The 20,737-nt window shown below is 40.0% G+C and overlaps 2 protein-coding genes across 4 annotated transcripts in view; one reads left to right on the top strand and one right to left on the bottom strand.

Moving 5' to 3' along the window:
- The window catches only part of ECM2 (extracellular matrix protein 2), a 30,885-nt gene extending 14,893 nt beyond the window's left edge, over nucleotides 1-15,992 (top strand). For both annotated transcript variants that reach the window (XM_060239881.1, XM_060239882.1), the window contains exons 6-10: nucleotides 3,303-3,438; nucleotides 4,582-4,739; nucleotides 5,066-5,205; nucleotides 10,214-10,540; nucleotides 15,695-15,992. In XM_060239881.1, the coding sequence (XP_060095864.1) occupies nucleotides 3,303-3,438; nucleotides 4,582-4,739; nucleotides 5,066-5,205; nucleotides 10,214-10,540; nucleotides 15,695-15,917 (984 nt within the window). In that variant the 3' untranslated portion in view covers nucleotides 15,918-15,992. The remainder of the gene's footprint in view (nucleotides 1-3,302; nucleotides 3,439-4,581; nucleotides 4,740-5,065; nucleotides 5,206-10,213; nucleotides 10,541-15,694) is intronic.
- CENPP (centromere protein P) overlaps nucleotides 1-20,737 on the bottom strand; it is a 256,588-nt gene that overhangs the window by 69,959 nt on the left and 165,892 nt on the right. The gene's annotated exons all lie outside the window — the stretch shown is intronic.

Raw genomic sequence — 20,737 nt, 5'->3', positions numbered from 1 at the left:
ACCTCAACTGAGGTGAGTCCTGTAAAGGCTGAAACTGTGTGAGAAACCATAGTTGAAGACCCCTCATTCTCAATTTTGCAAACAGCAGCACGCTTGTAGTCGCCGTCATCAGCCCTAGCATCCGCTGCAGCTGCTGTGCTGTGCCACATTTCCGACTTTGGAAAAGATGGATGAGATTGATAATGTTCATCGCTCTCTGCTGAGGAAGAAAAGCGCGGTGAAGGCTTGTGTCCAGCAAGGCCCCTATAAACTGAACTGTCCGTGATGGTGTAAGTTGAGACTTTGTCATGTTGACCTGCAGACCTAAGGTGTGAAGAAGACAAAGAGTAGTTGCAATATAGCTGGGCAGACATTCTTCTGACTCCGCCACAAGGAGCCAGTCATAGATATACAGAAAGACGAAGCTGGAGATGTGCAGCTACAACATTCATCATCTTGGTGAACACCCATGGTGCAGTGCACAGGCCGAATGGAAGGGCTTTGTACTGAAAATGGTTGGAACCTATTGCAAAATGAAGGAAATGCCTGTACAAAGGATGGATTCTGACATGGAAGTAGGCATCCTTGAGATCCAACGTTGCCATCCAGTCCCCTTGGTTGATGAGGGGAAGGATTGTTTGCAGGGTGGACATCCTGAATTTCTGGTACACGATAAACTTGTTCAGATTTCCAAGGTCCATAATTGGTCTCAATCCCCCATCCCGTTTGGGAACCAGGAAATAACGAGAATAGAACCCCCCCGTTCTGGCCTCTACTGGGATTGGTTCTATGGCTTGTTTCTGCAAGAGGTTGCTCACCTCCGCCAGCAGAGGTGGGGAAGGGGGTGTGGTGACAATCACTGACTGAGTCAGAACCTGAACAAAGTCTATCTTGTATCCTTCTGCTATGATGGAAAGAGCCCACCTGTCTGTGGAGATGGACTCCCAAGCCGGAATATATTGACGGAGGTGGATATGAGATGAAGGAGGGGCGGCAATACGTGCTACAGAAAAGTCAAAGGCCCTGCTTCTGTGGGTGGGCACCCTTAGATTTGCCAGTAGTTTGAGATGCTGAAGCAAATCTGTTTTTGTTATTTCCCTATAGGGAGACCTACTCTCTGGTTGCGAAGAGCGAAGCCGCCATGGCTGGTCGGGGGAGAATTTCTGGTAGGGCCTCTTGGGCCAAGATTTATGCCATTGCTTAGGCTTGCCAGCCCTAGAGGAAGCCGGGACACCCAGGTTTCTTGAGGTCTTTATGCTTTTGTCCATCTCTTGAAGGACACTGTCGGTGGTTAAACTAAAAAGACCTTCACCCTCGAAAGGCAGGTTTCAATATAGGCCCTGGTGTCAGGCTGAAGAGCTGTAGACCTTAGCCAAGAGTGACAACGCAGGGAAATGGCAGAAGTGATGGTTTTGGCCGATACATCCGCCATGTGCTTTGCTGCAGCCAATTGTTGCTTAGCCACTGCAAAGCCCTTCTTTTGCAGCTTCTTAAACGAAGATCGCTTTTCCTCGCTCAAGGAAGACAATAGAAGTGTAAGTTGTTCCCAAATAGAGTATTGGTAGCGAGCCATGCACGCAGCATAATTGGAGACCTTTACTCACAATGCTCCAGCTGAATAGAATTTTCTTCCTGCATTGTCTAATTTCTTGCCCTCTTTGTCAGGTGGAGAAGAATGGGTCTTACACGCCTTAGAGGACGAGGAGACCACCACTGAGTTGGGCTTGGGATGGGCGAACAAAAACTCAGCACCAGCCTCCTGGACCCGATACATATGGTCCAGTCTCCGCGTAGAGATCGGTGCAGATGTCGGCTTTGCCCAGGGCTCCTTCACCACCTGCAGGATAACTTTGGTCACTGGAAGGGCCACAGCCGTCGATGTGTCTCTCTGCATTATATCGAAGATGGTGTCATCGATGACTGTCTGCGGTTGAACCACTGTGAGGAAGAGGGAGTGTGCCATCCGCTTCTCCAGGTCCCCATAAGACTTCAGATCTTCCGATGGAGATATGGGAAGGTCCTCAGCAATATGTGACTCTGGCGAAGGTTCCACTGCCCTGTCAGGATCATCGGTACCGACCTCAGAGTCCGATGACAAGGAGTCTCTTCTCACCGAGTGCTCAGAAAGTATCGGGGTCGAAGCTCGCTCAGGTGACTGCAGCAACACTGACGAGCATGTCTGAACTTTCTCCACCCGCTCTCTGCGTTGCTCGGGAGGGATCGACACCGATGCATGATGCGTGGAGTGATGTGAAACACTCGAGAGATGCGAGGCTTCTGACTGCTGATCCCATTCGGGGAAGTCAAGCGTCAAGCTATTTATTTACAACATAATTCTCTACTCCTCCATTTTATCTTCACAAATAGAGAACTTTAAAAGGCTATATTGTGTATTTATATGAGGGACTCAAAATGTTCAATGAAAATACCATGCGTATACTTTTTAAATTATCATTTTCCAATTCATATAATTTCTTCAGTGTTTTGACCCTCCGCTAGCAAGCTAGCCACTTTTTACAATTTATTTAGCTACAGGATGATTTAGCTACAGCATGATGCCATGAACCCAGTTCTGAGTGACGGCTGGAAGCATAACTGGAGATGAGGAGTGATTATCCTGGTAGATGTGCATAACAAGCCCTTTCACCATCATTTAGGATTAAGCCTAATATTTACCTCCTGTTGATTTCAGTTCGCAGGACTTGTGCCAAAGTTTCTTTGGCTTGGGTTGCTGTCAAATGAAGTGACCAATCAATTATCTCAGCTAAGAATAGGCTTGAGTAGAATTCCAAGTACACCAGGAGAGAACTGCTGTCTAAACCAGTAATCGGTGGACCATCTAGTGATTCAGTGAAACTTCTAATTTGTGTTTTTAACCCTTCAAGAGCAATTTACATGAAAGGACAGTTTCTCCACTACTGTTATTATTCTATGGCAACAAGTTTTGACAGATCTAAAGAAAAAAATGTTGTACCACATTAACAAATATCCAAGATTTTTTATTTTGAAAATACTCGGTTTCACATTTCCCTGATTTGTCTCTTATTAAATTTTATTTTGTCAATTAACAGCGTTTTTTAAAAATGAACATGGCTGGAGTATGTATGTATATATGTGTGTGTGTGTGTGTTTGTGTGGGTATCTGTGGTATGCACATTGTCCACAGGTTTATTTGATGTAGAGTGCATGGTTTTCATCAAGAAAACATCCACATGGATCAAACAGCTGCTGGAAGTTATATTAAGAACTGAAATCTAAGTTAAGTTACAGGCTGACTATATATTTTTTCCCGTTTCAAAACTGAGGATTTTTTTCTGATCTAGATTTTGAAGAATTTGAAACGTTTATATCTGGATGAAAATGCACTAGTACACATACCACCTGGTTTGCCATCAACTTTGGATGAACTTAAAATAAATGAAAACCAACTACATGCAATTGATGAAAACAGTTTTCAAGGTATTACATAAATAAGAATTCATCGTATATATAATTTAAGCAGCATATATGAAGGCCTGGAAGGAAAACTTGAAAAACTCAATGGGGAAATTTGTTTTTCTATTTCTAGACTGTTTCCAGATGCTTTTTTTAAAATTCAATTTTATTGTAACATAAAAATAAAAAATATGTCACAAACAAGAACTTAAATAAAACTTATACAAAAGTTATAACAAGGTTTGGTTTTACAAAAGAGAACAAGCACAGATCAACCAATTACAGAACAATAAAGTCCAACAATCTGGGAGGCAATATTCCTTCTGCAGAGGCAATTGAGTTCACATATTCAAGATAAGGAAACAATTTTCAATAAAGTTATTCTTATACTTCGGTGTTTCCATGATTAAAAGCTGTGTGGACAATTTATCTTGCACTATAAGCTCCCTGACTTTTGCAAACCATTCATTCATAGTAGGAAGACTAGTTTTTTTTTCCAATTCTGAGCTACTAAAATTTTACCTGCCAGTATCAAGTAAGCAATAACTCTTTGCGTTGAGGGGTGGAAAAATTATCTGGCCAGAGATTTCAAAGTACCGATTCTGGTGTTAAAGGTACCACACAACCAACTATTTCAGACATTTTCACTATCAACGGGGCCCAATATTTTTGAATTTCAGGGCATAGCCACCAACAATGAAGAAAATTACCCTCCTTACTTCACCCTTTCCAACATTCCGCATTATTGTTAAGTTTACTTCAAAATTTTTTTAAAGGAGTCAAATACCAACGTGAAAGGAGTTCAAATTGTTGTGTATGAATATTTATAGCTCTGCTCTTTAAAAGGGATGAGTTCCAAATCTGAACCCAGTTGTCTTCAGTGAATTGTGTATCGCAGTCCCTTTCCAGATGCTTCTAATGAAAAAAATTGGGGATTAATAACAAAAATTCTTTTGTAATGAGTTAACATTTTCAATATAAGATTTATCAAGACAAGGGTTAACATTTTCAAACAAGAGTTTATAAAATTGTGTTCCATAAAAAAGTTCTTCATTTGGCTACGAATCTCATACAAATCACTATTTTTGATCTAATCACAGGTGAAGATGATCAATGGCATTTCAATACTGCATTGAATTGTTTCTTTGGTTGTTTTATTTTCTAAAGATTTAAAAAACTTGGTGACACTGGAATTGGAAGGCAACAAACTTAGTGAAGCAAATGTCAGTCCTTTAGCTTTTCAGCCTTTGAAAAGCTTGTCTTACTTGCGCCTTGGGAGGAACAAATATAGGACTATTCCACAGGGCCTTCCCCATTCCATTGAGGTAAGAGTTCTTATTTTTTTAAAAAAGTTTTCTGAATGTAGGGTTAAGCCAAAGGGTAACTTTAGACACATTCCAATTTCAGGAAAGTAGATCTGTAAGTAACTAATGTTTCCAATTTCCCCCTTTTTGAAATAACTTATGAAGGGGAAAACTTGTATCCACGCACATTTGGAATTCCTGCCTCTTATGCAACTTCGCATGAAAGGACTTTCCCCCTTTTCTAGGTAACACAAAAAACAGCTTAATAACAATAATATATTAAAAGAAATAACTGAAAATTCATGTATTGATTTTTTTCATATCTTCTTCACCCATGTGTTAAACAGGAACTTTATCTGGATAATAATCAAATTGAAGAAATAACAGAAATTTGCTTTAACCATACAAAAAATCTAAACATAATTGTTTTAAGACACAACAAAATAGAAGAAAGCAGAATAGCACCTTTAGCATGGATCAATCATGAGTAAGTGAAAATATCATATTGTTGCATTTTTACATCAGTATTGATTCAAAAAGTCAACATTTGCAGCATACAGAAGAAAGGGATCAACAAATTTGGGGCAAGATTAAGAACAAGCTATTGTTTGTTAAGAACAAGCTATTGATACTTCTTCCAAGTGATTTGGCACACACATTCATGATGTGCTGTCCCTTGCAAAACCATTAAAAGTTATGTTATTTGGGGCACCTGGAAAAGAAAATGTTCTTACCAAGAATTATCATATTTACTGGAAAGCAAAACTACTCTTAATTTTAAGAAGGTTTATTAAGTAAGGCAATTTGTGAGCTCATTTAAGTTGGTTCCCTTCTTCCTTGGAAACTTAGAAGTGGTGAGGGGAAGTAATCTTTCCTTCAGGCAGATCCAGGCAGGCAGCCTTGTTGGTCTGAAGCAATAGAACAAAGTTGGAGTTCAGTAGCATTTTTAAGACCAACAAAGTTTTATTCAGAATGTAAGCTTTCAGGTGAATAGGGTACTGCTTTTTAACACATCTGTGGGGAGAAGGGAGAGAGGGACAGCTTTCTGACAAATGCTTTGACACTCACTTGAGACTCAACAGAGAGCTGGGATCATTTCCTGTTGCTTACAGTTGAACTTGGAGAAGGAAAACGAACTGCAAATTTATGAAGAAATTGACAGAAATTATTCTTGCTGGCTGCTTCTCCTTTCTCCAGTCACTGAATTAAAGAGATGTACCTTCATATTATACTGCTTTTTTTTACCCTATTCACTCTGGAGCCCAACAAAATAAGAGAAAAAACCCTCCTCTCCACAAGTCCCTTGCATATGCTATAGGATGGAGGGGTGGAGGTGGGGCTGGGTCTTGTATTTTGTATTGAGCTTTTGAAGAAGTAATAGAAGTTTTTCATACTGCTTCTGCTTCCTACAAAGCCCATCAAGATTACTGCATTCAGTTTTGAAGGGTGAGAGGGAGGGAAGGGAAGTCATCATGACAGCCTGGTGAATTAATTCGCGAACCCTAATGGAAGACAAATTGAGGAAGTAGCAAGAATAATTTGTAGCTTGTGAAGTGTATAAATTTGTTTGATGGGGATCCTGTTTAGAATTCTACAGGTGCAAGGAAGGGGTGGCATGGTGATTTTTGCTGATCCCACTTCTCACATGAGACCAGGAGTGGCATTTCAGAATGTGTTTTCCGCTGTCATGGAAGAGAGGAATCAGCTAAAATTGCTCCCCTTCCAAAAACCTAAGTGGAATGCAAGTCAGCAGGAACCCTACATTTAAAAAAAATTAAATAATGCATACAGTGATTTAGTAGTCACTTATGCTCATCTCATACAACAGCAAAAAAAAATAATTGAGGCTGTAGTTAAGGTTGATGGGTTTATCAAAGTATCTTTATATTATTATCACATATGCAATAATCATCAATAATCTTATTTCCTTTTGGGAGATTTCTAATATGTAAGTATTTCATATTTTGGAAAATGATAAACCTTTGTTAGTGCTGTGAAAAGTAAGATGATCATAACCAATGTTCCCTCTAAGCTGCAGAGTCTTTTGAGCTACTTTGTGAGCTAGTGGTATTAAAGTTGTGAGCTACTGTCATTAAGGTTGTTAGCTACTGCATAAATTAGTGTGCTCTGGGGTCATCCTTCCTGAGCTAAGACAAAAATGTGTGAGCTGGAGGCTAAAAATCTGTGAGCTAGCTCATGCTAACTCAGCTTAGAGGGAACATTGATCATAACCAGTGTTCTCTCTAAGCTGAGTTAGTGTGAGCTTGCTCACAGTTTTTTAGCTTCTGGCTCACACATTTTTGTCTTAGTTCAGGAAAAATGGCCCCAAAGCACACTAATTTATGCAGTAGCTCACAACTTTAATACCAGCAGATCACGAAGTAGAATTTTTGCTCACAAGACTCCACAGCTTAGAGAGAATATTGATCATAACTACATAAAATGATTAATTTAGCAAAGATGTTCTATGCTGATAGAAAAGAGGGACCAAAACCAGAGATGACAGTTGACTCAATGAATATGAGCAGGATTCTTATTATTTTCCTTAACCATCTGTCAGACAGTAGATATGGAAAGTTACGTGAAAGTACTTAGACAGTAGCTATGGGAAAAGAGTAGGAGGCAGGAAAAAGTTTTGTTAATGTGAAGTTGTTTTTGGAGAGCTAACATGTTTATTAAGGACAAATGGCCTGTTGATGCTTCTCTTTCTGTATTTCATTAGTCCAGATTACACACTACTTCAGGCTGTGAGTATACATGGTGTATAATTGCCAGGATATGGCAAGTAGTGCAAAATATCCCCCCCCCCCCTCATCCTGATGAATCTTTCTCTCTTCCTCCTAGGCTTTAATAACCATTAGAATATAGTTTAAGAAACATCCCTGAATTTCACTTCCAGAATGCAGTATTATACTATATTGGACTATATTTTGGAAACTGTGCAGAACTCCACTGGGGTCTACTGGGTTAATAGCTGTTTAGCACCAACTTTCTTTTATGTCTTGAAAACATGGGACTGCATGTGTCTGGCTGCTCTCTTCCTTCTGGCAAGGATAGCAAACATGAGGACTAGCAGCTGGCCAAGCTACCCATGTATGCCCATCTGTTCAAAATATGCTGTCCTTTCCCACTCAGGATCAAGTAGAAGCCATGGAAACATTCAGACTGGGCTGCCATCATCTAGCCTTACACAGAAACTAATAATTCATAGATTGCTATACAGGGCTGCTGCCATTTCTTGGAGTTCAGATGTGAGGGCCCAGACTAAACAAAAAAAATCAGAGAAAAAAATCTTAATTTTTTTTGGAAGGCATTTTGTTTCAAGTTTTCTAATGTAGAAAATGTTGGAAATGGGGGGAACATTTAAAAAAAAACAAATATTTTTCTCTTGGAATGAGTTAAATGCTTCTGAAGACAAAGTTTTACTTAAAATTTGTAGTATAATTTTTTTTAATGAAAGACAATCTGCAACATTAGATAATGATAATGTATGTGCTTACTCTGACAGACAACATATTGGGCTGCAAAGGAGGAGGAAGGCATAAAAGTTCTATCCCACTGTCAGAAATGCCTTCAGTAAGCTGAAAATTTAGTCTGAATCCAACCCAATGTTACAAAATTTAACATAGCTACAGATGCTGATAGTCCTGTTTATTGTGACTCTGAGATTTGTTTTTGTCCAAATAAGACACTTTTTTATTACTACAAACCTTGTTTTCTACCTTTATTGTTTATTTTTCCCCACCTCTTGGCAAAAATTAAGATACATGAGGTAAGGTATAGAAGTTTGCAACTCTCTCTCAAGTAGTGGGTTTTTTTTCTATGGTTTAAAACTTTCTGGAAATTTTACATCTTTAGCTTAAAGAGCTTGTAACTGTCCAAGACACCCCCATGTACATCCCACAGCCATCCTTTCCCCTTTGTCACAGATGAAAAAGGAAATGACTGAGAAGTATATATCAGAGTGCTTGCATGATTTCTAGGCCAGAGAGCAATAGGCCAGGCTGCCACAGTGCTTCACGCTACCCCTCAAATAAACTGTCTGGTTTTAGAAGGCATCAGGAAAACCAAACCCATATATGGCACCTTTCAAGCTCAGGCTACAAGGTCCCAAGAAATTCAGGAATCTGAACCTCTCATTCAGTAGCAGCATGAGGCACTCTGGTAGATCACCAGCTCCACTGCCTTCCTGCACAACTGGAAGGAAGAGACTACAGAAGGGCTAAAAGGAGCAGAAGAGAGGGTAAACGTCTTCCTAAAAACAGCAATCTGCTGCAATGCCACACTTTTCTATCCAGCAACGATGAATAAATTGTCACCCAAAACAGTCTCAAATTTATAGAAACAATTTTGTAAAACAATATTTAAATCAAGAGATACAGAAACTTTTAAGTTCAGTTTAGAAAACACAAACAGTACCATTAGCTGGCAGGTATTAATTCTCTGCCCAGGTTCAACTGCTCCAAAAACAAGAGTTCTGTTCTGCAGTCTCAATGGAAAGCCAGGGGAATAGGAGCCCTCTTCCCCCAACCTCTTCTAGAGCAATGGAGTAGCTATTGAAAAGACTTGAAACAAAGCCATAAAACTCATGAGCAAGTGAGAAACCGTAGAGCCAAGTACCCCCTCCCCCCATTGGTTCAGAGCGAATCTACCTTTAAAACAGTGGTATTCCAGGGGTATGGGGGAAATTCCCTTTTGTTTAAAGGCACAGGGGAACCCCTTGGATCAACAATCGGCAATTTTAACAGGTGGTTGACAGAAGGCTCTACCATTTGTAACATTTGGGATGATCACAGCCAGCCTGCTAGACTGGGGTTGCATTCTCTGAACTACTGAAATGAAACAGCAGTGGACAGGACAGAAAGGTTTTAAGAACATAGCAGAAGGATTAGGCTAGATAGACCCTGTAGAGTGCAAAAGGATGAAGTTGTTGGGTAGGTCAGAAAATGGCTTACGCTGTTGGAAGTCAAGGAGGAAAGCACAGAGATTTGTTGTAAGAAGTGTGTGGGAGGAGGAAGTGGTAGAGCAGCTGGGAGAGGAAAATGGTAAATTTGCTATTTTTAAGAGGGGAGGCCCATGTTTAGGGAAAGGCCGCTTCGCTTTATCATATTGTGAAATAGCACCAAGTGGCCCTGAGCTGCTCTCAAAACACAAACACTTAATAATGACAACCCTTCAAGTGCAACCAAAAATTGTCCCAAGGGAAAAGACAGCACGTTGACACGGCGGCAGTACAGTTCTGGAAAGCAAATGTATATAGACAACAACCAAAGTGGTTCTCTGTAAAAGTCTGTACAGTGTCTATACTGGAGACTAGATCCTGGATTGTTGCCAGCTCTGCTTAGATGCAAGTGATACTGACTGTAGAGCCTGCTGGGAAGAACAAAGATGCTGCATGGGAACATGTGGGGAAAGGCAGGAGATGCTGCATTCAAGAGCAGAAATGACCCCTTGTGCTCTTATTTATGTGTACCTTTTTGTTTTCTTAATTTTAGGAATTTGGAATCAATTGACCTCTCTTACAATAAATTATATCATGTTCCATCCTATCTGCCAAAGTCACTCCTGCATCTTATTCTCATAGGGAACCAAATTGACAGAATTCCTGGGTTTGTATTTGGACACATGAAGCCAGGACTGGAATATCTCTATCTTTCATATAATAAACTTGATGATGATGGTATTGATCCTGTATCATTCTATGGGGCCTATCATTCTCTACGGGAAATCTTCTTAGATCACAACCAGCTAAAGTCTGTGCCGCTTGGAATTGCAGAAATGAAGTCATTAAATTTTCTGAGACTCAACAACAACAAAATAAGGTAATAATACTTGCAAAGGTAATACTACTTAATCTAATTCATTCCTTTAACTGTATTTTAACAGTCGCATGCTAAAAAGAGTTGCAGCCTTCTAAGTACATAGAAGACTTATTAAGGTCATTGTGAACTACAGTGAATTTACTCCTGATTCTGTAAAGTCAATGAGATCAATTATGTCCTACCAAAAAAAAAAATCAGTGAAGATATCTACTCTAGTGTGAATTTAAGTTATAGATCTGTAACTTGTGATCAGTTAGATCTAATTCCTGAGATTACTGGCCAGTTCCTTAGCAGCTAGTGTTGGGGTAATGGAATGCCAGCTGTAAAAATAGAAATGATTTGTATTACACACAATCTCTTAAGTCAGGGATGTCAAACTCATTTGTTATGAGGGTCAGATCTGACATAAATGAGGCCAGGTCATGTGTGTCATAAAATGTAAGGCAGCAGAGATACAAACTTTATAAAGATTTTTTTAAAAATAAAAACTTAAAAGACACTTAAAACATTAGCACTTGGTCTTAAAAGGGGCCTTTTCTTTGTAGCTCTCCCATTGGATCCAGAGAATTAGGCAAAGGAAGTTCTAGCTCTTTCCTTCCTTCCCCAGGGGATCAGGAGGGGGAGGAGTCTCAGCCAATAGAGGGAAGAGAGGCTTGGCTCAGTAGCTCTGTTGTGTGATCGAGAGAGCCTGGCAAAGCAAGCTCTCCCGCCCCGCCCCCTTCCTCTCCAAGGGAAGAGCCTCAGTCAATGGAGAAAATAGAGTTTTGCTCTGTAGCTTTTGTGTGATTGAGCAAGCCTGGCAAAGCAAGTTGTGATGTAGAAGGAAGTAAGAGAGGGAGAAGGAAGCAGATGACAACCAGTTGCTCAGGGGCCTGATAGGAGCCCTCTGGGGGCCTGATTTGGCCCCCGGGCTGCATGTTTGAGACCTCTGCCTTGTGAAGAGAACAAAAGATTGGAGATGGTACTGTTACTCAGAAAAAGCATCCCATAAAATGCCAGACTTGCTTAAGGTTTATTATACCTTATTTGTGAATCACAGCCAATAATGATTGCCAACAGAGACAGTTTGTCCATCCATTTATAAATACTTGATGGAAAATGATATTTTCAGTGGCAAAAAATCACACATCCAGCAATTAAGAATTTCATAAAACCTAGTCTCATCAGATCTTGGAATCTAAGCAGGGTTGGCCTGAGTTCGTATTTGGATAGGAGACCACCAAGCAAGTTCAGCGTCAGTATGCAGAGAAAGATATTGGCAAACCACCTCTGTTAGTCTCTTGCCTGAAAACCCCTATAGGTCACCATAAGTTTTTTGCAGCTTGACAGCACTTTACACACATATACACGCACTTGAAATATTCCAAGAGTATGTAAAGTAGGACAAGTTAACATGCTGAATCAAAATCTATTTCTACAGATCTGACATTAGCATTGTAAACTTTTAGGCCAAATCTATCAGAAGTGAAAGAGGAGGGCTAAGAAATTACATTTGGTGGGCAGGGCTGGAGCTACAGCAAGGCCCCCAGGGTCCCAGCCCCACTACTTAAACACCAAGGCCAGGGTCCTGGTCCCACTACTTACCACACCAATTCATTGCTGGTCCCACTACTTACCACCCCAATTCATTGCTGCAGTTGAGAGAGAGAGGGAGAAGGGCAGGGGTGGTGCACTTCGCTTGGTGCTGAAAGGCCCCGGGGAAAGGGATTGCTGCCACCACTTCTTCCTTTGCCTGCCCAGCTGCTGCATCATGACTCAGCTTCCGTCCCTCCCTGCCTTCAGTCACGGCCAGCTGGGTCATGGAGAAGGATGAGGGCTGGGTGTTGGGGCTGCAGGCATATGCTGCCCTACTGCTGCTCCTTTATCTGTTGGTGGGGCAGCAAGCACCGCCTTCCAGAATTGAGAGCCTGGCCAGGGTCACCGAACCAGGCAGCCCCCTGCAGGTAGGCAAGGCTGAGAATTTGGAGCAGGCCCAGAGGCATGGCATCAGCCTCCATGGCAAATGTGGGCCTTTGAACCCTGGTCTTCAAGGGCCCAAATTGGGTCCTTGATGCACTATGCCTTCCTGGCCCCCCAAACAAAAAATTCTGGCTATGCGCCCCACTAAATGAAAAATCCTGGCTATGGCCCTATTGTTGGGCACTATGGAATTTTAGCTTGCAACCCTAGGCTACCTCTCCAAGCTGCTTTTTCAAACAGCTCTTCTGACTTACTTCTGATTGACAAAGGTAAAGGTAGTCCCCTGTGCAAGCACCAGTCGTTTCTGACTCTGGGATGACATCGCATCACGACGTTTTCACGGCAGACTTTTTACGGGGTGGTTTGCCATTGCCTTCCCGAGTCGTCTACACTTTCCCCCCCAGCAAGCTGGGTACTCATTTTACTGACCTCAGAAGGATGGAAGGCTGAGTCAACCTGAACCCAGTTTCCGCCAGGATCGAATTCAGATAGTGAGCAGAGAGCTCGGACTCCAGTACTGCAGCTTTACCACTCTGCGCCATGGTGCTCCTCTGACTGACTTACTGCCATGGAATAGCAGTCACAGTAATTTTCAGGCTGTTCTCATTATGTAATGGGTTCAAAATAATTTTTCTTCCATGATGTGGGAACTAGAGGATTGTATCCTTATAATTACTAAGTGGGAAGATTATTGAATTTGAGCTGCATTTATGGGATCAAATGCCATCTTCATTCATTATAGTTTCTTTTCTTTATGGCTTTGAAAAAGGCAAGTTTACTGACAAGATTAAGGGACCAAAAATAACTGGGAAGTATAATGATTCCTTTACCAACATATCTAATGGTCCACATGACCCCATCTGTGACTACTTAAATCTAGAAACTGGATCCATGGACAGACAAGTCAGATCTTTCAACAAAACTGAGAAAAGCCCCAGGTTTGCAAAAAAAATAAAATAAAAAAAATCCGCAAACAACAAAAAAACAACAACAGGGAAAAAACATTGGGGGGGGGGACCTCCAAACCCTCCAAAATGACAGAAGCAGCAGCAGCAGTGGCTTTAAGAAACAAATGTTCTTAGTGGCTGTTGCTAGGTAACCACAAGAATATTGGCAGCCTTCAAGCCTTGAGTTCTGTCAAGAAAAAAGCAGGGAGATAAGGCCCTTTTCAGAGCTATTCTGAGCCTTTGGGGAAAGACTCACTGGGGCCAAGCCTGACAACAACCACCTAGAGTCTTGCTACAAAGCAACTTGCATGACTCAACCAAGTCTGGTCACTTACTACTGTTCAGTAGCACCCATGATCTGATAGCCAGTGTAGTGCAGCGGTTAAGAGTGTCAAATTAGGATCTGGGAGATCAACTCTGCATGGATGCTCACACACAATTTTGAGCCAGTCACACAATATCAGCCTAACATACTTCACTGGGTTGTTTTGAGGATAAAATGGAGAAAAGGAAAATTATATAAACTGTTTTGGGTTCATGATGTGGAGAAATGTGGATTATAGATGAAGTAAATAAAATTTAAGACTAGAGGGGCAGCTAAAAGAACAATTGGTTGGTGAGTGGGAAACAGGAAAAGGAGAGAGGATATGAGGATTGTCAGTAGAAGAAAAAGAGGACATAGTGTGGGAAAGGAAATACAGGGGGAAATGAAATGACCCCCCCCCCAAAAAAAGTGCTTGTAGTTTCCCCATTGTTCAACGTGCCTTCAAAATGCCCAGCCTAACTGTCAGCACTGTGCAACTCAGCCATAGTTATTCTGAGTACAGGATGCCAAGGAGGAGTAAGAAGGAGAACTAAAGATGGGGACAGATAACAGGTTGGCTGGTGAGTGGGAAAGAGAGAAGGAAGCAGAAAAAGGGAAAAGGTATGAGGGCTGTCATGAAAGGGGAAGAGAAAATAGTGAAGGTGAGGGCATTGAGATGCCACCACAAGTTCTTTCAGGTCCTTGTTTTATTATTAATAAACATATCTGTATTGTTATAATCCTATTATCAAAGGGTTTAAGTTCTAACAGGAGTGTCTTTATTATATCCTCCAAATTACAGGCCTTTCTGCTCATTATTACGCAGTTTTTCCTTTTTAACATGTCATGAGACAGATGTCTGAGAATGTCTGTTTAATTCCATGCATATAAACTTTAAACTGGATTGAATTAAATTGGGCTTCTTTATGAGCAACCACTTTGTGTCTGGGCCTGCCATAATGTACAGGCTCCAGCTGGTAGATCCCAGGCCAGTGACTGAAAAAATAGATCTCACAAGCAGTGTCCCCTCTAAGCTGAGCTAGCTCACAGTTTTTTAGCCTCCGGCTCACACATTTTTGTCTTAGCTCAGGAAAAATGGTCCCAAAGCAAACTAATATATGCAGTAGCTCACAACTTTAATGCCAGTAGCTCACGAAGTAGAATTTTTGCTCACAAGACTCCATAGTTTAGAGGGAGTACTGCTCTCAAGCAATCTTCCCTCTAAGCTGCAGAATCTTGTGAGCAAAAATTCTACTTTGTGAGCTACTGGCATTAAATGTGTGAGCTGGAGGCTAAAAATCTCTGAGCTATCACAAACTAACTCAGCTTAGAGGGAACACTGTTAACAAGCCTGATGTTTCTTTTTTTCGGTTTGATGTATTATACATTCAAACGTATATATTTAATTCTATTAATTTAATATTAATAGAAAACCAATTTTTCTGCATTTTCTAAAAGTGTTGCCACTTTTATAATGTGTATATGGAACACACATTCATATTTACATATTTCACACACTTGAGGTCCCTGTTGTTTGACTTTTATAATGTGTGGTAAGGACAGAGGAAAGAGCCCCGAGGCGCAGAGTGGTAAAGCTGAAGTACTGCAGTCTGAACTCTCTGCTCACGACCTGAGTTCAATCCCAGCAGAAGCTGGTTCAGGTAGCCAGCTCAGGTTGACTCAGCCTTCCATCCTTCCGAGGTCAGTAAAATGAGTACCCAGTTTGCTGGTGGGGGAATGTAAATGACTGGAGAAGACAATAGCAAACCACCTTGTAAAGAGTCTGCCGTGAAAACGTTCTGAAAGCAACATCACCCCAGAGTCGGAAACAACCGGTGCTTGCACAGGGGACTACCTTTACCTTTTTTTAAGGACAGAGGACATTTATTACTGAAAGGAAATACACAGTAGCTCCATTTAATTGTTTCCTTTATGGTTTTACAGGTCAGTTCCACCAGAACGCATCTGTAAAACTAGGCTTAATCATGAGGATCATGAAGATGAAGATGATGATGATGAGAGTGAGGAGGAACATGATTATGAAGATTCACAGTTAGAACACCTTCATCTTGAAAACAATTATATCAATACAAGGGACCTCTCACCATATGCGTTTTCATGCGTAAGGTCATATTCTAGTGTGATTCTGAAACCACAGCTCAAATAAATAAACCCCAAAAGACAAAACTTATTTTGAATGCATAAATTAGAATATTTGTTCTTTTACCACCAGCAACAATAAGAAAAATGCTTACTATTATGAGAAATCATCGTACAATATTATTTATTTTTAGTTCACGGTAAGATGTAATTTTAAGGAAGTAGCAGCATGCACTGGACTTGCACCCTGTTTTTCAGTCCAAGAAAGTAACACTGAATGTTAATATACATTTTAAGTGTCAGTGAGGTAAGGGAACACAATCAAATTGGAATTTGGTTAAGTCTGACTATTTGTAATGCTGTGCATTATAGAAATATAACAAACTATTAAGTGTATTCTGAGTTTAGAGTCAAAATAAAATCAGTAAATCTACTGGAAATTTTATGTGAAGAATTAAGACAGTATACTACTTAGAACTTATGGATCCTTTGTTGTTATTCAGTCCATTATTTTGAATGTTCATAGAAATGACAATTTTAAAATTGGTTGTTTTGAACAATCAGTGAACAATCTGGAAAACACATATCTGTAATCTAGAATCTACAAGAAAAAATGTATTATGTCACTCTAATTAATAGTAAAGAAAAGCCTCACTTATCAAGCATCACTGTGAAGCCTGTAGCTACACATATTATCATACTGCTGCACAATTTTTTGCTTGCCTTTCAGACTTGATCAGAACTTTCTGCAATGTAAAATTAAGACAATAGTTCAGATACAGTCACTGTATGAAGAGAAGGGTGCTGTACTGAAAAATCCAAGTAAGCAACAGAATGCCAAATATATTTATAAGAGGAAACATGGGTTGATCATTTTAAAAAGAGGAGGAAGTCACTGTTAAGGATCAATAAAATGGCATTTTGTTCTTGTAAGAGCACCATCTATTTGAAGGTGGATAGATGATCTGAAGGAGAGGATTAACAATAAATCCCAAAGCAGGAAAAACTATGATCTCTATTACATGAGGTCATGGGAAGCCCAGAACTAAGAATTAACATTATCCTCTAAGTCGGACTGTTTACATGCAGGATGGAGATTGGGTCAAGATAGTAAGTAGGCAGTGGTCCCCTCTACCAAGTTTGTTGCCATGGCAGTCTTTCTATACTAAGGGCCAAATGAGATGACATGCCATCCCCCAGTTTATGCCTCCATGTTGTAGAGATGGGGAATGTGTTTTAGAAGAGCCACGGGGACTCATTTCTGGTGGGGACAACTGCAGCAGGCAGGAAGAGGGGCTCCTGCTTTCTACAGATGACATTATTTGCCCTGGAACTGTTTTGGGTCAAAAAACTGACATGGGGGAGGCAGGAGCGCCTCCTCACTATGTAGTGGTTCTGATCAGAACTGGACACCCATGGTATCCCCCAGATTTTCAGAATAGAGTAGCATCCCCATCCCAAACCTGGTTTGGTCCACAATTATCAAGTGCCTATAATTTTACCAAGCATATTAGATGGATAACATTCAAGGCAGAAAGATTTACAGACTACATGGCTACCAAAGTTAGACAACACTTTATAACTTCAGAACGGATAAAACAGTCCTCTTCTGATGTCATGTTAAATCTCTTAATGATAGTCCTCAAAATGTCATCAGTAGTAAGCAATTCTAGTTAGTACCATAAACTGCTACAGCATACATTAGCTCAGTCTTGCTATGAGATCATTTTTACTGAAGTTGCCAGGTACTGAAGCTGGGTCCTTATGTAAGCAATGCATTAGCTATAACTTTCTCTATTTTGATGTTTTATGTTGCTAATATAATGGAAAGAGTAGAGAAGAAATATTTTTTCATTATTCAGATGTGCCAATTTTGAAATTTTAATAGTGTCCTAAGCCCCCATAATTTGTGTTAATCATCACTGTGTTAAGGCAAGTTGAAGTTTTTAATATCTATTAAAAACTCTGTATAACTGCCTCACAATAGCAGAAATATTTTACCTGCTATTTTAGGTGTTTTCTGAATGTAGTATTAGAAAATTTGTATGGTATGGAAAAAATCTCTGAGGGACATTCAGTAGTCCTCTTCACAGTATTAAAGTGACGGTGCATGCAAACATATTTCTAAGATAATAAAAGAAGCACTGTAAAAATTCCCTTGTTACTTGTATCAAACATCAGTACAAATAAGACTGCATGTGGCAACCCAAAAATGTTCAGCAAAAACAAGCTGAATCAGAATATCCATCTCCCAACAAATCTGTATTAACTGAAATGGTGACAAGATATTATTATGATGTAGCAGCAGGATGGTTTTTTCCACTTAGTCACATTCCAGACACTTGAGCTTATGGAAGGCAGCCATAGTATGACACAGTTGTTCCAGTGTAAAACAATTCCCAGTTCCAGCTGTGAAGGCTGCTGCTAAAATCATAATATGCACATTTTCTAGAATAGTATGATTGGAATTAAATTGTTTTAGATTTACAGGCATATTCCATAGAGCAAAAACCCTATTTTGATTGTTCCATCAAAGAAGAAGGACAATTAGCTCCACAGTTCTGTTAGCTACCAAGCATCATTTCCTAGGCACTTCTGTTGTTTCTGATCTACTACCATAGGTGCATAATAGCAAGGTGCATTTTGATCTAAGCATAAGCAGTTGGCCATGAACCCAGGAAGCTGAGCACTTAAGACAATGGGACAATTATTTAGGAAAAAATGAGTAATTTTTTTTAGCATAGGCTTTGTGCCCTCCTCACATATTCTGCTTTAGGTGAGGCACCTGGCTTTCCTTATGCTTTAAGAGGAGAGTATTATAACCATCCATGAGGAAAACAGCCTAGTTTGTCTGGCCTAACATGTTCCCAATTGAGAAAGTACTATTCTTTTATTTTAAGTCAGTCACAAAACTATAAAGTGAGTATCACAGATCTCAACTTTTCAAGAAAACATACAATGTGATTTTATGAATGCCAAATGCACCCATAAGGTATAATTTGACTAATATATGCTGATATTCTATAGAATCATTCCCTTCTGCCTCTTCTGTCAATGGATCTCCACTGACAAAAGAGACAGAAAGGGTGATTTCTGCTATTTGCCCTTATTTTTTCCAGCCTCCCAATCCAAATAACTACTGGTTCACATAGGTCATAAAACTCCAGGAATAAAATGAAATATTATATGACTTAACTGAATGTTTTCAGCTTTACAGGTTTACATTTTTCGTTTGATAACTATATTCATACCAGAAAATCCTATGTGTAACCTGCTCATAAAATATATCAGAAATAATAGCTATTTCTAATATGGTAATAAAATATTTTATAATTGCATATTGTGTGTATGTATTTACATCAGCTATACAATAATCCCTAGATGCTCATATACAGCTTGGGACAGTATATAATCTGATATTGAAGTGTGAAACATACTATAGTCACTTGGCTTCATTTATAAAATGGCAACTAGTTTTTTAAAAATTAGTATATATCCATAATGTTTACTATCAGGGCTTTTTTTGAGCAGGAATGTACAGGAATGCAGTTCCAACTGGCTTGGTGTCAGGGGATGTGACCCAATGTTCCCTCTAAGCTGTGGTGGTTTGTGAGCAAAATTCTACTTTGTGAGCTACTGGCATTAAACTTGTGAGCTACTGCATGAATTAGTTTACTCTAGGGCCATTTTTCCTGAGCTGAGACAAAAATGTGTGAGCTGGAGATTAAAAAATCGTGAGCTAGCTCACACTAACTCAGCTTAGAGGGAACACTGGTGTGGCCTAATATACAAATGAATTCCTGCTGGGCTTTTTCTACAGAAAAGCCCTATGTAAAACAATGGTAACATCAGGGGATGTGGCCTAATATGCAACTGAGTTCCTGCTGGGTTTTTTCTACCAAAAAAGCCCTGGTTACTATATTTACTCTGGCTCTGCAGAAGAAAACTGAAAATTAGGTATTAGAAGTTAGCTATAATATCTGAGATGAATTGAGGCTGATAGGAAACAAGCAGCTAGGACCTCTATTTTTATCTCACTCTTCTTCCCCTTCTCAGTTTTACCCTTGCAATACCCCTAAGAGTGAAAGACAGGCTCAAGATCATCCAGCAAGGTTTATGGCAGGGTGAGGTCTGAACTTGGATCTCCCATATCCTCAGATGTTACCACAATATTGTCGATGCTCTTCAGTGTTTACTGCCATGATCTGGAACAACTAGGCAATTGGTGATATTTACAAACAAGGTTAAGGGGAGAGGAGACAAAATGTAACAATTTACTTATTTCACTTTTTATTAGTCACCCTCTCCATCAAATCTTGACCAGGAATGGTGACTGCAATCAGGACATTCATTACAGAATGCTCAATGCTTTGAACCTAAGACCCAGAGGAAAACATGAAATGGCTGGGCATTGTGAGCTTTTGTGCACACGCTGCTTTTTGTACAGGTCAAGAACCTGCGAAGGCATCATGATGCAAATTGAGGGCTATGTGTTTGTCTACAAAACTATAGTCTTCCCTATAGAAATAACTACAAAACCTATTTGGCAGTCCAAGAATAGAAAGACAGCAATGTACAGTGGTCAGTATCAGCCTACAATTTGGGAAGTCTAAATTCAAAATCAGTCTGCAAAGGAAATGTGCTGAGTGAACTTGGTCTGGACACACACTCTCAGCCTAATCCACTTTACTGGTTTGTTGTTATTCCTAATCTAAATAGTTTGCATTGCTTTCCTACTGAGAAAAACTGGCTCATGAGGGCCAGTCAGCATTCCTGGTCTAACCAAGCAAAAAGCTCATACCTTGAATAAAACTTTGTTGGTCCTAAAGGTGCCTTTTTATCTTTCCCATGCGATTGAGGGAACTGGGCAAAGTAAGCTCTTGTTCT

This window comes from Heteronotia binoei, chromosome 5 (genome assembly GCF_032191835.1).
Source record: "Heteronotia binoei isolate CCM8104 ecotype False Entrance Well chromosome 5, APGP_CSIRO_Hbin_v1, whole genome shotgun sequence".
In the NCBI taxonomy this organism is placed as follows: Eukaryota; Metazoa; Chordata; class Lepidosauria; order Squamata; family Gekkonidae; genus Heteronotia; species Heteronotia binoei.
This window is presented reverse-complemented; position numbering and strand designations above follow the sequence as displayed.